Source organism: Cnephaeus nilssonii (genome assembly GCF_951640355.1).
Source record: "Cnephaeus nilssonii genome assembly, chromosome: 2".
NCBI classification, from domain to species: domain Eukaryota; kingdom Metazoa; phylum Chordata; class Mammalia; order Chiroptera; family Vespertilionidae; genus Cnephaeus; species Cnephaeus nilssonii.
The window spans coordinates 72,244,600-72,256,549 of NC_137073.1; the positions used below are offsets into that span (position 1 = coordinate 72,244,600).

The 11,950-nt window shown below is 41.3% G+C and overlaps 1 protein-coding gene across 1 annotated transcript in view; it reads right to left on the reverse strand.

The window, feature by feature from the left end:
* Nucleotides 1–5,343: 5,343 nt before the first annotated feature.
* CMYA5 (cardiomyopathy associated 5) overlaps nt 5,344–11,950 on the reverse strand; it is a gene marked incomplete at its 3' end in the record, with an annotated part of 92,336 nt that continues 85,729 nt past the window's right edge. Inside the window, exons 11-13 of the mRNA XM_079800740.1 lie at nt 11,268–11,367; nt 9,111–9,284; nt 5,344–5,590 (exon numbers count right to left, since the gene is read on the reverse strand). Of these exons, the coding sequence (XP_079656866.1) occupies nt 5,344–5,590; nt 9,111–9,284; nt 11,268–11,367 (521 nt within the window). The remainder of the gene's footprint in view (nt 5,591–9,110; nt 9,285–11,267; nt 11,368–11,950) is intronic.

The following is an 11,950-nucleotide window of genomic DNA, read 5'->3' on the forward strand; positions in this document are numbered from 1 at the left end:
CTGAAGGTAGAGATTATGTCTTGCGCATCTTGTTTCTTAGCAAGAATTGGTGACCTGACATGGTAAACATTAAATTAAAATATATTTAAATTAAATATAGTTAAATATAATGACATTGCATTGACTCTAAATAAAACTGGGCGCCAAGTTTGGGTCATGAAGAAGTTTCTATTCAGTCTTCCCAGCTGGGTTTATAAAAAACTGATTCAAGTTTATAGTAAATATGGAAATAATACATACTTTCCCATGACAAACCCAAGAAAAACTCTAGGCCAAATAGTAAAATTGGTACCTTTAAAACCAAAGCATTTTTATAGAAATGAAAATTTGGAAGTCTTTCCAGTGGACAACAATTGGGCATTAAAATAGTGATATGAATCTGTAGTTGATGTGAGAAGATGTTCAAGACATAGATTTAAGTGATGGAAGCAGATTTTATTTGCATTTTTAAAGTGTGTGTGTGTGTGTGTGTGTGTCCAAAGAAATAAATGGGTGGATACACACCAATGTTAACATTGCTTGTCTCTGAGTGGTGAAATTAAGGATCATTTTTCTTTTCTCCTAACTACTTTTCTTAAATGATTGTAATGAGTAAAAACAGGAAAATATTAAACTTTCACTGGAATTACAGTGGTCATGGATAGCATAACTAAATGCTTGTGTGAGAACACTGTGGTATTCTGAGGGCTATACTAAGCTCTTTCATTGTAACCAGTCCCTGCGTTATAGCTGAATTAATAACAGCTAAGTGTTTGCTATCATTATATGTCACTCTGTTAAGAACTTTATATTTTTTAATTCTTTCATTTATATGTTACATATGTTTCTGCTTTATTTTCCTTTATAGTACATATCACTTTCTGGTACTAAACTATTTATATATTTATCTCCTTTATTGCATGTCGTTCCTCTCACTAGAATGTGAACTTCCTGAGGCAGTGATATTTGTTTCAATCACTGCTGGATTCCTAGTACCTACAGCAGTGCTTGGCAACTTATTAGTACTCAAATGAATGAGTGAATGAATGAACAAATGAACAACCTTATGACATAATAACTAGTACTATTCCTACCTTACAATAAGGACTCTTAAAGAGGCTAAGCAATTTGCCCAGTCACACAGCTATGAAGGAGCAGAGCCATATTTCAACCCAGATCCACATGATTACAGGATCTGTGTTCTGAATCACTCTCATCAATCACAACAAATCCTTGAATGAGTGTCCTCCTCCTCCCACATGCAGTCAATCCATGGAGGAGATAGTGAGATGTCACATAAGGAATGGCTTGCTTTTATTAAATTAGTAAGATCATCACATAATAGACTATGTTTTATCATCTGCAATAGTCATAGCAGGTATGATATTTTCAGATAAAAAGTAGGAGGAACAGCCCTAGCTGGTTTGGCTCAGTGCATAGAGCTTCATCCCACGGAATGAAGGGTCCTGAGTTTGATTCCGGTCAAGGGCACGTACCTCCGGTTGCAGGCTCAATCCCTGGCCCTGGTCAGGGCATGTGTGGGAGGCAACCAATCAATATTTCTCTCTGTCTCTCCCCCTCCCTTCTACTCTCTGTAAAAATCAATGGAAAAATATTCTTGGGAGGATTAACAACTACAAAAACAAGTAGGAGGAACAGGGCCTAGATATCTAATCAAGTACTCACTCACTGAAGAAGAAAACGATAGCCTAAGAAGTAGTCTTAAAGCATTTTTTTTTAATGTGAATACAAGAAGTTGGGCTGAACAGATAAGAATCCACAAAGGACAAGGATTTCTCTGGGAAGCCCAGCTCTGATTAAGGAGAAAGTACTTAGAGCAGAAACCCCAAATATTTGGGCCCATGGCTGGCCAGGGCAGTTTAATAATGCTGGTCAGTGAGACCATCCACATAACTTGCCTTGATCACCAATCCTTTGACCGTCATGAGACTTCCCGTGTGACAATATGTCAGTTCACCTGAGCATGTGGGATTTAAGAGGTAAACAGCCACGGGTCATGTGTGCAGCCCAAGGTGGACCATGGTGGGTACCTGCAGGTGTTGGAGCTCGGGGGCCCAGAGAGAGTATCCTCTGACTACAGATATGTGTTCTCCAGCCCCTTTGTCAATTTCATTTCTCACTATAAATTAAGCCATTGTCATTCTAAACTATCACTGAGATTTTTGTGGGCTTGATTAATGTGGCTGAGTCCCTGTGGACCTGACAGCATTTGGGAGCTCTGATGTTCCAGTTTCTAGATCTTCAATGGGAAAACTAGCTCTGAATTGTAATGATAATTCTACTTCCTCCAACCCCCCCAAGTCACACACACTCACAAACATATATAGTCACACATATGAAATATACACAACATACAGATGCACATACTCACACACACAATATATACACATCTACGGAGGCCCTGTTTGGCCAGCCAGCCTCCCTGGACGACATCATTATCTCATCTTCCCTGCAACTGCAAAATCATGCCATTGAAAAGATACGATATTTCACCATCTTTGGTGGTGGCCAACTTTTCATCAAAGGCAAGCAGACGCAGTTCAGCACAGAGTCGGTCCAGCCATAAGAGCAGTTTCCTCCCACATTCCGCATGAGGCTGGCCATTATGGGGAGTCAGCAGGGGCTGTTCCCTTGGAGCAGGATTTCTGGACAGAGCTGAGAAGGAAACAAAGAATGACTTTTCTTCTCTCCCACCTACACTAGGTCCTTTCTCTGCAGAAGCTAAGAGCTGGTACAGCCTAACCCAGGGGGTGCTTTATGGAACATCCTGTTTAATGTTGAAAAACGTAATACCAAACACGTGAAGAGCCAATTCTTTGAGACTGCCTTTGAATCTACTCTTTATTCCTGCTACTTCTTGTTAACTCACCCAGAATATAACCTAAGTTCCTTACTTAGCCTTTAAGGCCATGTGAACTGATCCCCAGCTACTCTGACTGTTTTCATAGCGTTCTCTCCCTCCTGTGTATTTCACTCCAGCCCTGCTGACCTCCTCACTGGTCCTCTAACCCACCCCCAAGGCTGCTGCCTCAGGACCTCTACACTTGCTGTCCCTTCTGCATGGAATACTCTCTCCCCACAGGTATGCACATGGCCTGCTCCCTCACCTCATTTAGGTCTTTATTCAAATGTCACCTTATCAGAGCTACTTTCCATCATAACTAAAATATACAGCAGCCCCTACCTCCTATTATTCTTTATTGTCTTACCCTCATTTATTTTTCTTCCTAGTTCTTACTCCCCACTTACATATTACATATGTGTTTATTGTCTGTCTTCTTCCACCAGAATATAAGCTCTTTGAAAGCAGGGGTTTTGTCTGATTTGATGACTGCCATTTCCCCAAGACCTAGAATAGTGCCCAACTCATAGTAAGTACTCAATAAATATGTATTGAATAAATGAATTGTGCTTCTTCTTCCCTAATTATTTTACCCCCTCTTTCAGAAGTTATAAAATCCTCAAACAACATGCTGACTCTAGTAGAAGTGCCTGGTACACAGTAAAGTCCAACAGAAAGTCTGGGCAGCCCAGCACAAAGTCTGGGGGCTCTAGGTAGGTTGAGAAATGAGCTGGTTCTACAGAAACTCACTAAAAGGAAGACACTAACAGGATTCTAAGGCCATTCTAAAGGGAGAGGAATTGATTTAGTAGGCCTTTTAATTCTACAAAGAGAAGCCTAAGTCTGGGCAGGCTGGAAGAGACTGAGATAGAATGCTCTCCTGCTATTATGAAAGAAGTCTGTATTGGTAAAAGAAGTTTTTATATGTTGATGTTTTCTAGTTCCCCCTACCTGGTTTTGAAAAAACAATGTTTGAAGAGATGCCAGAAACTTACAGAGAGATTAGTCTATTCAATGTGGCAAGAAGACCAGGCTGAAGAAAAGATCAGAAGGGACTCCTGGCAATGGTAGATATTTCACATTCAGCTTTATTTTGTTTTAGGTTGTATGAAGAAATTTTCCTCATTAACCTCAAATTTTCAACAAAAGCTGTGTTAACCACTTCCAAGGACAGCCTTGTGTTAGCACTGCCTTAAGGAATCAAAGGAGCATTGTTTGTGTTTTGGGATATTGGAGACCAAATGGGCCTAGGGAAGCATGAAGAGGTAAGTAGTGGTGAGGTAGTCAGAGGTGATGGAGGAGAATTCAGAAGCAGGAAGTCAGAGGTGTCAACCAGGAGAATGTAACCATCTACAGAAATTCGTGGAAATTTGGGCTAAAAAAACATTTTTTTTTTTTTGCAATTAGTATTTGGATATTAAAAGAAAAGGGACTCTGAAATAATGAAGGATTTAGGGACTTTGGGGTTACCCTGTATCACAGAATCCAGATTTGAACCTCAGTGGTTATCTAGTTTTCTAACTTTATTTAACCAAAGAAACATTTTCATCAAATGAATTATTATGAAGAACCCAATGTGTAAAACAGATCAAAATGGAATATGGATCTGAATTTATACCTACCTAGCTTTCCCATTGGATCCCACATGGGCCCTTAGGCACCTCTGTGGAATCCCAATACCCCAGTAGCACAACTCTGCACACATTTTAGGAAGATTTTGAGAGATTTCAATATAATATCTAAAAAGGACCTAGCACTTTTTTCTAGTAAAAGGGGACTACTGGCTTCGGGTAGTTGACTATAACACTGACCTGAAAGTGTTTAAGTTTTAAAACATACATGTGTAAAATTCTCAGGTGAAAATTAGTAGTAGCATGACCCACTAAAGTGTGATGGCTATTTACCCTACAGTTTGTCCTGGTCCAGAGAGGCCAGCTGATAAGTTACAGACCATAAGCTCACATAACATGTTTTGTTTTATAGACTCTAACCATTTATTTAACAAAATGGAAATTTCTAATATTCAGCATTTTTCTACATTTAAAATTTCAGGAAAAAGAGACCCATGTTCTACAGCATATATTATTACAAAAGAGTTCATTATCAACTTTCTCTTGTGATTAGGATTCATCATCCTTTAGTGAAGTGAGGCGACATTTCTCTTGTGGAAAAAGTCCGTGTTTCTTGACAAAGGGGAGGGGTTACCAGCACAGTCTTCCCTCTTCACTCAGATCTGTCCTTCCGAGGATTTCTTTTATCAATAAGACAGGTGGAAGTCCGTTTCTCTGCTTTGGTTCCCACGTCAGGTACAAATCCTTTCAAAGCAGGGAAGAACTCGGGTTTTCTTGGTGGTTTTGCTCACGTGATGATCCCTGTGAATGTAGCTATCATTAGTGCAAATGTGTGGGAGACACTTTGAATAATGGATAGCACCCATGGGAAAGCAACGGGCCCCCAACAGAGTTTGAATTACTGTTCTTTCAAACTCTGAAAGCCAGTGATCACTTGTGCCTCGCAGAATCCGGCGGCTCTATCCCCAGGTGCAAAGTACATTTTCCAGGTTTCTCCAGGGCAAAGGCAGGGTGAACACCCTCATTAAACCTGTGCCTAATGATGAAGAGCAACTGTCCACTTTCAGCGTTTATGAATAGAAGCCGCTGGTGGTTGTAGTCCAGCAGAATGCCCACCCTGGCAGGACGCTCAGTCACATGGACGTCGCTCACAATGCCACTGTAGAAAAATGTGTATCTGAAATGAAACGGAATGGGAAATTAAAAACTTCAGACATCCTGATGGACCATGATAAAGAAAATCACTGGGAGGTCACCAATGTTTCAGTTATTAACTTCAATGCACAACAATGAGTTGCAATAACATTGTCCCAAGTACTTTAAACAGATCCCTCCTAGATGCTAAAGTGCATAACTCATCCCAACAGATGAGCATTTTTAATAATTTTGTTCCTTCTACATTAAGAAGCAGTCCCAGAATAACCAACATATGCCTCCCTTGTGATTTTTCTCAACACTCTAATTCTCTCCCAGCTGCCCACATGTTTTAACTACCGCATTCACAGTGTGTCATTCTTTTGAATAAAACTCCTTTAAGGCTGACATGTATTTTTAAAAGTACTTCCGGCTTGCCTTCCATAAAATGTATTAATTTTACAGTTTAAGGATTTATAATAACTTACATAAGGGCCTTTATGAAGTTTAAGAAATATTTTATTATTTTTGCCCAGCTTTAGCCTTTGTATAAGCTCCCCTTATTCCAAACCAACTTTCTTTTTTCACTTAGCAATGATTTTGTGGTCTTGCAGCTAAAGGGATTGCCTTTGGTTTATCTTTTCAATTGAAATAAATTTAATTAAACAAGTATTCACTTGGGCATATCTGTGTCTCCAGCACTTTATTAGGCCTTTGGGGGATGAGGGACCAGGGCACACTGTCCTTGACCACCAGTATCCCATACTCTGCTGAACAGAAAGGAAAAACTGATGATGACTTAAACACTGGCTAGAGCTGAGACTCTAGCCCAGAGCACAGACTGTAAAGTGTTTACTAAACACATCTACTGGACCGGTTTTTGCTGTGAGAGGAAAGGTTCAAGGCCAGATTGGGAAGGAGAAATTGCTGAACAGAAGAAGCTAAATTTCTCTGTGCAAAAAAAGTAACACAAATTTGGTGGTTTTGCCTGCTGGTCTTAGAAATGGAAGGTGGAGACCTGAAAGTGGGGGGAAGGAAGAAATGAGAGATGGAAAGGAAGAAAAGAGAGGAGAAAAAGTTCTGTGGGTATGGTAGGTCTGAGGGGTGGCAGCAACACCAGGGCAGACTGAGCCCCCAGAATCCGGGTAAGTGACTCTGATACGGGTATAGCAGAAAAGGCTAAGGACCTTTAAAACCTTGTGATGTCTCTTAAAGGCCCAGAAGCTTGAGTGCAGGTATACTTAGGGAATGGCAAGTTGGCAACTTCATTGCAGAATGAAGCTTGTGTGAAAGGGCAAAGGTTCATGGGAATGGGAAGATAAGCAAGACTTTATGATAATAAAGAAACTTGTAGAGCAGAAAAGGGTTGCAGGTGGCAATGATGGGGACCAGCAGTGTAGGCTGGGGCTCTTACAGAAAGCTTGGGGAGCATAAGGGCTCATACTCAGCCAAAAAGAATGGTCAGGCTGGAGAGGTGGAAAAGAGGGAGAAGAAGACCCAAGCAGTGGGGGCAGCAGAAGCAATGGTGAGGTGGCAGAACATGCTTGTATGTTGTGGAAAACATTACTATTGGCCTGACAGGTTTGGAGGAGACATGTGAATGACTTTGAAGATATTTCATGGATCGGTAAGTCAGGAGCCAGGAACTAGACCTGCCCTGTTCAATATAGTAACCACTAGCCACATGTGGCCAGTTAAAATTATTTAAAATTAAATAAAATTCAAAATCCTGTTGTTCAGTTCTACTAACCATATTTCAAGTGTTCAGTAGCCACACGTGACACTATTTTTCTATTTAGAATGTTCTATTGCACAGCACTGGTCTAGAGGGTTCTGAATGCCTAAATAAGCCATATCCCTATCCTGGAATGGAAGGTCTCTGATGTCCAGCCCAGGTCAGTCCCTCCCCACCATGGAGGCCAAGGATGTAAAGACATTCCTTGAAGACTTGGCTCCACCAGTTCTACAGAGCCTGGAACATGCCCTGCCCCGCTTCTGTCTCCATTTCTTCCTAAGCACATCAGTTTCTTCTTCAACTTGAACTCTGGCCTAAAACCAAGCCTGTCTGCCCGGGGCATGGCTCCTTGTCCAGTTATTGCCTGTTCCTCCTTGGAACATAATACAATTCTGTTTTCTAGAGACTAGAAATTTGTTACCAGTGGCTAGTCGAAGGACCTTTTCATAAAATCAATATCTAGTTTCAGCTCTAAATCTGATTATAAACTCCAGGTTTGAGTGATGTTTAACTCTGGGAAGGGGCTAGGTCCTTAAGCATTGCACGATGCTGAATATCAATTAATCATAATTGCCCTGACTTGATGAACTGCTACTTTAAATAGCTCTTGGAGATGGTGTCCTTATGAACCATGTCAGAGAATCAAACTATCAAGGAGGATTCGGGGAGAAATGTGCAAAATCCCAATCTGTGGGCCTTTCTCTGGAAACTTGCAAGCACTGAAGGCTTTCTTCTTAAAGCATTACATTTGAATAATATCCCACATTGTATGATAATTTGCAACTTCAAACCTCTTCCCTGTACCTGATTTCATGTGATCCTCACAATCCCAAAACGTAGCAGACCAGGCATTGCTTTCCCCTGGCAAGACACATGAGGCCTATGCTCAGAGGGTTAAGCCACTTCTGATAAGTAGCCAATAGGAGGACAGAACCAGGACTAAAATCAGTCTCTGGTTCCCAGTCCATTGCTCCTTTATTAGACCATCTTGTGAGCATATTCGGATCATCACATAGTTGCCCTTCACTCTCTGAGGTGAACACTGGTTAATGGCTTTTTCACTTCAACCAACTAAACAATACTAATAATCTAGACCAGAGGTCAGCAAACTTTTTCTGTAATGGGCCACAGAGTAAATATCTTTGGGGGCCATTCAGTCTCTAGTTAACTCTGCCATTGTAGTACAAAAGCAGCCATAGACAATATGCAAACAATGAGCATGTGTGCTAATAAAAGTTTATTCACATAAACAGTGGGTCCTATTTGGGCTGTAGTTTGCCAATGCTTGATATAGACCATATGGGAAGGGTATTGGGGATCCACTTCTTTCTCTCACTCCTGTTGACTCCTCTCTGTGGAGGGAGCCCTTTTAGCTTTGCCCTGTGGACTCTCCCTACTCTGGGGTGAGTTTAGAGAGAAAAACTGTCCATGCATGGCCCAAAAGTCCCTTCCTATTCCCTATCTCTTAATTAGGAGCTTTCCCAGGAGACACACATCCTTCTCTGCTTCTCCAGGGACCAACTCTGCCTTGCAGGGCAGGGAAGCTGGCCTGGCCAAGGCTGTGGGTGGATATGTCTGTCTATTAGTAGGGTTCAATATTAAAGAAACCTCTTGCTCTTGGGTATGAACTACATTCTCTAAAATTGGCTTCCTCAGTAGTAAGAATAATAGTTTAATCTCCATATACTTGACTCTTGTTTTCTTTCTTAGTTGGTTCAAAACTTGGGCAGGGGATTGGGATGGCATTTATTAGGCCCTCAGAGTTCTCTAATTAGAAAGCAATTCATGACATTTTGATGAAGAGGGGAGGGGCAGGACTCCAGCTTACCTCTGTGGCTCAGAGCAGTGCATGTACCATGAGGTCTCCCCTTGTCCCAGTGCACCGGCCTGAACAGCTGAGCTGGAGCAGATGCCAAGTCGATAAGCTGGGCAGTCTGTGACTGTAGTTTCCCAGTAATGCTGGCCGCAGGCAGGCAGCTCCTCACCCAGCACTGATGGGATTCTGTAGGCAAAGTTGATTAGGATTTGCCAGCCTTCATCTCATAGACATCAACATTCACACATTCACACCCAGTTTAAGCAGGACTCTATCCATGGGAAATGCTGGAATTTGACTAGACTTCCATTGTTCATTGTGCCCCGAACCTTGATCTCATTGCCACAGAATTCCCTAAACTCTCAATGTGCATTTGACGTATTCCACTGCCACATACTACTTGCATGTACTTTACATTTTATCTCTGGAAGAAGCTGGGAACCAGACAATAACTAAAATAATGCAGGACAAAAAGAAATGGCACAATCTTCTTTTAAAGAAATTGAGACAATACAAGGGAGGCAGGTAGGCAGTTCCAAGAGAGCATTACTTGCAAAGTTTTCTTACAAAACTTGCAAAAAAGTTTCCAAAACCTTTTTTAACAATGAGTTCCAGTGTCTACTGATTTAACTGGGCACAGAGACCAATGAGGTGCTGCTCTTGAACAGCAAGACGGCTGGGGAGGCCAGAGCAGAGCGGAGTACAGAAACTGAGACTCTGGCCTCTCGATTTGTAGTAGGTGTGCCTGAGAGGTTGTTGAAAGGTCTCTTCTTGCTTCACCTCAGCTATTTTTATAAGAGGCACAGGGAAATGAACCAAAGCACTTTTGGTAACCTTGTTTGCATGAATTGCTCAATTTTGCTTTAAAATGGCTGAGGCAGCAAGGAAGCATTTTTAATTCAAGCAGCGTTAAGTCAGCACCTCTCCCTCTCCCCTTTAATAGATGAGAAAATGATTAATACAAAGGAATGTGTTTCACTTTCTCATGTCTTTACCCAACTTCATTTCAGAGAGGTGCTCTCTGGAGCAAAGCTTGCCTGCCTGATAACTATGAGATCATTTTTAGATTAGTAATAAATAAAATTCTATAAAATACATTACAGTTACCAACAGTTATTATGTATGAACGCTTACCAACCAGTTTATTTCTTTTATTTTTTGAGAAACTAAACAAAAAAAGAGAAAAGCCCAATCTATTTTTAAAATATTTTATTTTTTGAATTCACTCATTTGTATATATTTAGCATCTATTGTGTTTCTGGGTCCCCCTGCTAGATTCTGGGGATTCAAAAATGCAGAATATAAGGCAGCTGCTTGAGGATTAATTCAAGATCAAGTTGCTGACAAGCGACTCCACACAAGTTCAGACCCTTTCACAGGTCAAATCAAAGGATGCCAGGGCAAGAGAAAGCGTGGGCATTTCCAGGAGCAGGTAACACCTGAGCTGGACCTGAGACAGGTGAATAGCAACCTGATAGGAAAGCAGTGCAAGTCCCTGTTGGTCAACTCAGTGCTTTATTGTGAGTGCTTGCTGGCAGCCCAGCGCTGACAGCAGCCTGCGTTTCACAAGGGTTACAGTTTTCAAAAGCCTTTCATGTACATTCTTCCATTTGACCTTTTGGACCTTAAAACAACCATGAGAGATTGCAGGCAAATTGCAGAGCAGTCTCCCAATTGTGCCCTCAGCTTTTGGCACTTCGTTACTTTGATGCTTCTTTTTGTGGGTGATGTGGGTGTTGGGGGGTGGGCAAGAAAGTCTGAAAAGTCCTGCATGTGGCCAGAGCTAGAAACTCAACAAAATGTCATTCTCCTCTATTCCTTTCCAATTGGATGGATGTAAAATCTGGTTTGTTATTGAAAATAATGGAAGAATTAACCTGAATTCTTTTTTCATTAAACCAGAGGTAATTCCATAAAACAGCCTATGTTTTAAACAAACCATCTGTGCTTATATTTCCAACAAAAATATTGACACTTGCTCTAAGTTATGAACTCTCTCTGTCACCTTCCCTCTAGTAATGAACCATAACCACACTGTATGGGTGTGCACGCATTTCTATTCGATACCACACACCCAGGCATATTCGTGAAACCAAAACTATGCACAATGAAGTGACACACCCTCAGAACACTCTAATGCAGAGGTATCTTGCACTTTCTTCTACTTACTCTGTCAGCCGTCTTCTCTCAGAGAAGCTGATCACTGTCCCATTTGAGGAAATTTGCAGAGCAGGATGAGCTGTTTCTCTCAACAAGCGAAATCGGGTTCCTATTGCAGTTAAGAAAATATGATTATAACATTGCCACAATGTCAAGTTCAGTCCCTAGGCCAAGACTCTTATTTCAGACCCTGGTCTCCCTTTCTCCAGATATCAAAATACCCCAGTGTCTTTGGGCCCACAGTGAAATCTCATAAGGCGTTAGTGGATGCCAGTGGCTGGTTACTTCTACTAGTATGCTTCCTATGCTAGAACTTGCTGTGCTATGCAAAGTGTGCTCCGTGCATCTTCATCCCCTGGAAATGAGTTAGAAATGCAGAATCCCAGGCCTCACCCCAGACCTACCGAATCAGAATCTGCATTGTAACAAGATCCTCATGAGAGTCGTGTCCACATTAAAGTTTGAAAAGGCACTGGTGTAACCTAAAGGAGTGGTTCTAAGAGTGAAAGGTATAGGCACCATATTGGGACGGTAGGGAATTTAATTTCTGGGCAGGCAGACCTCATGTCTTCTCTTTATAAATATCAGGCAGATATTTATAAATATATTTACATCACAAATGAGGCATATATGCAAGTTTTTGCCGACTAAGCATATCACTTAATGTGCCACACTCAATCTTGTGCCATCTT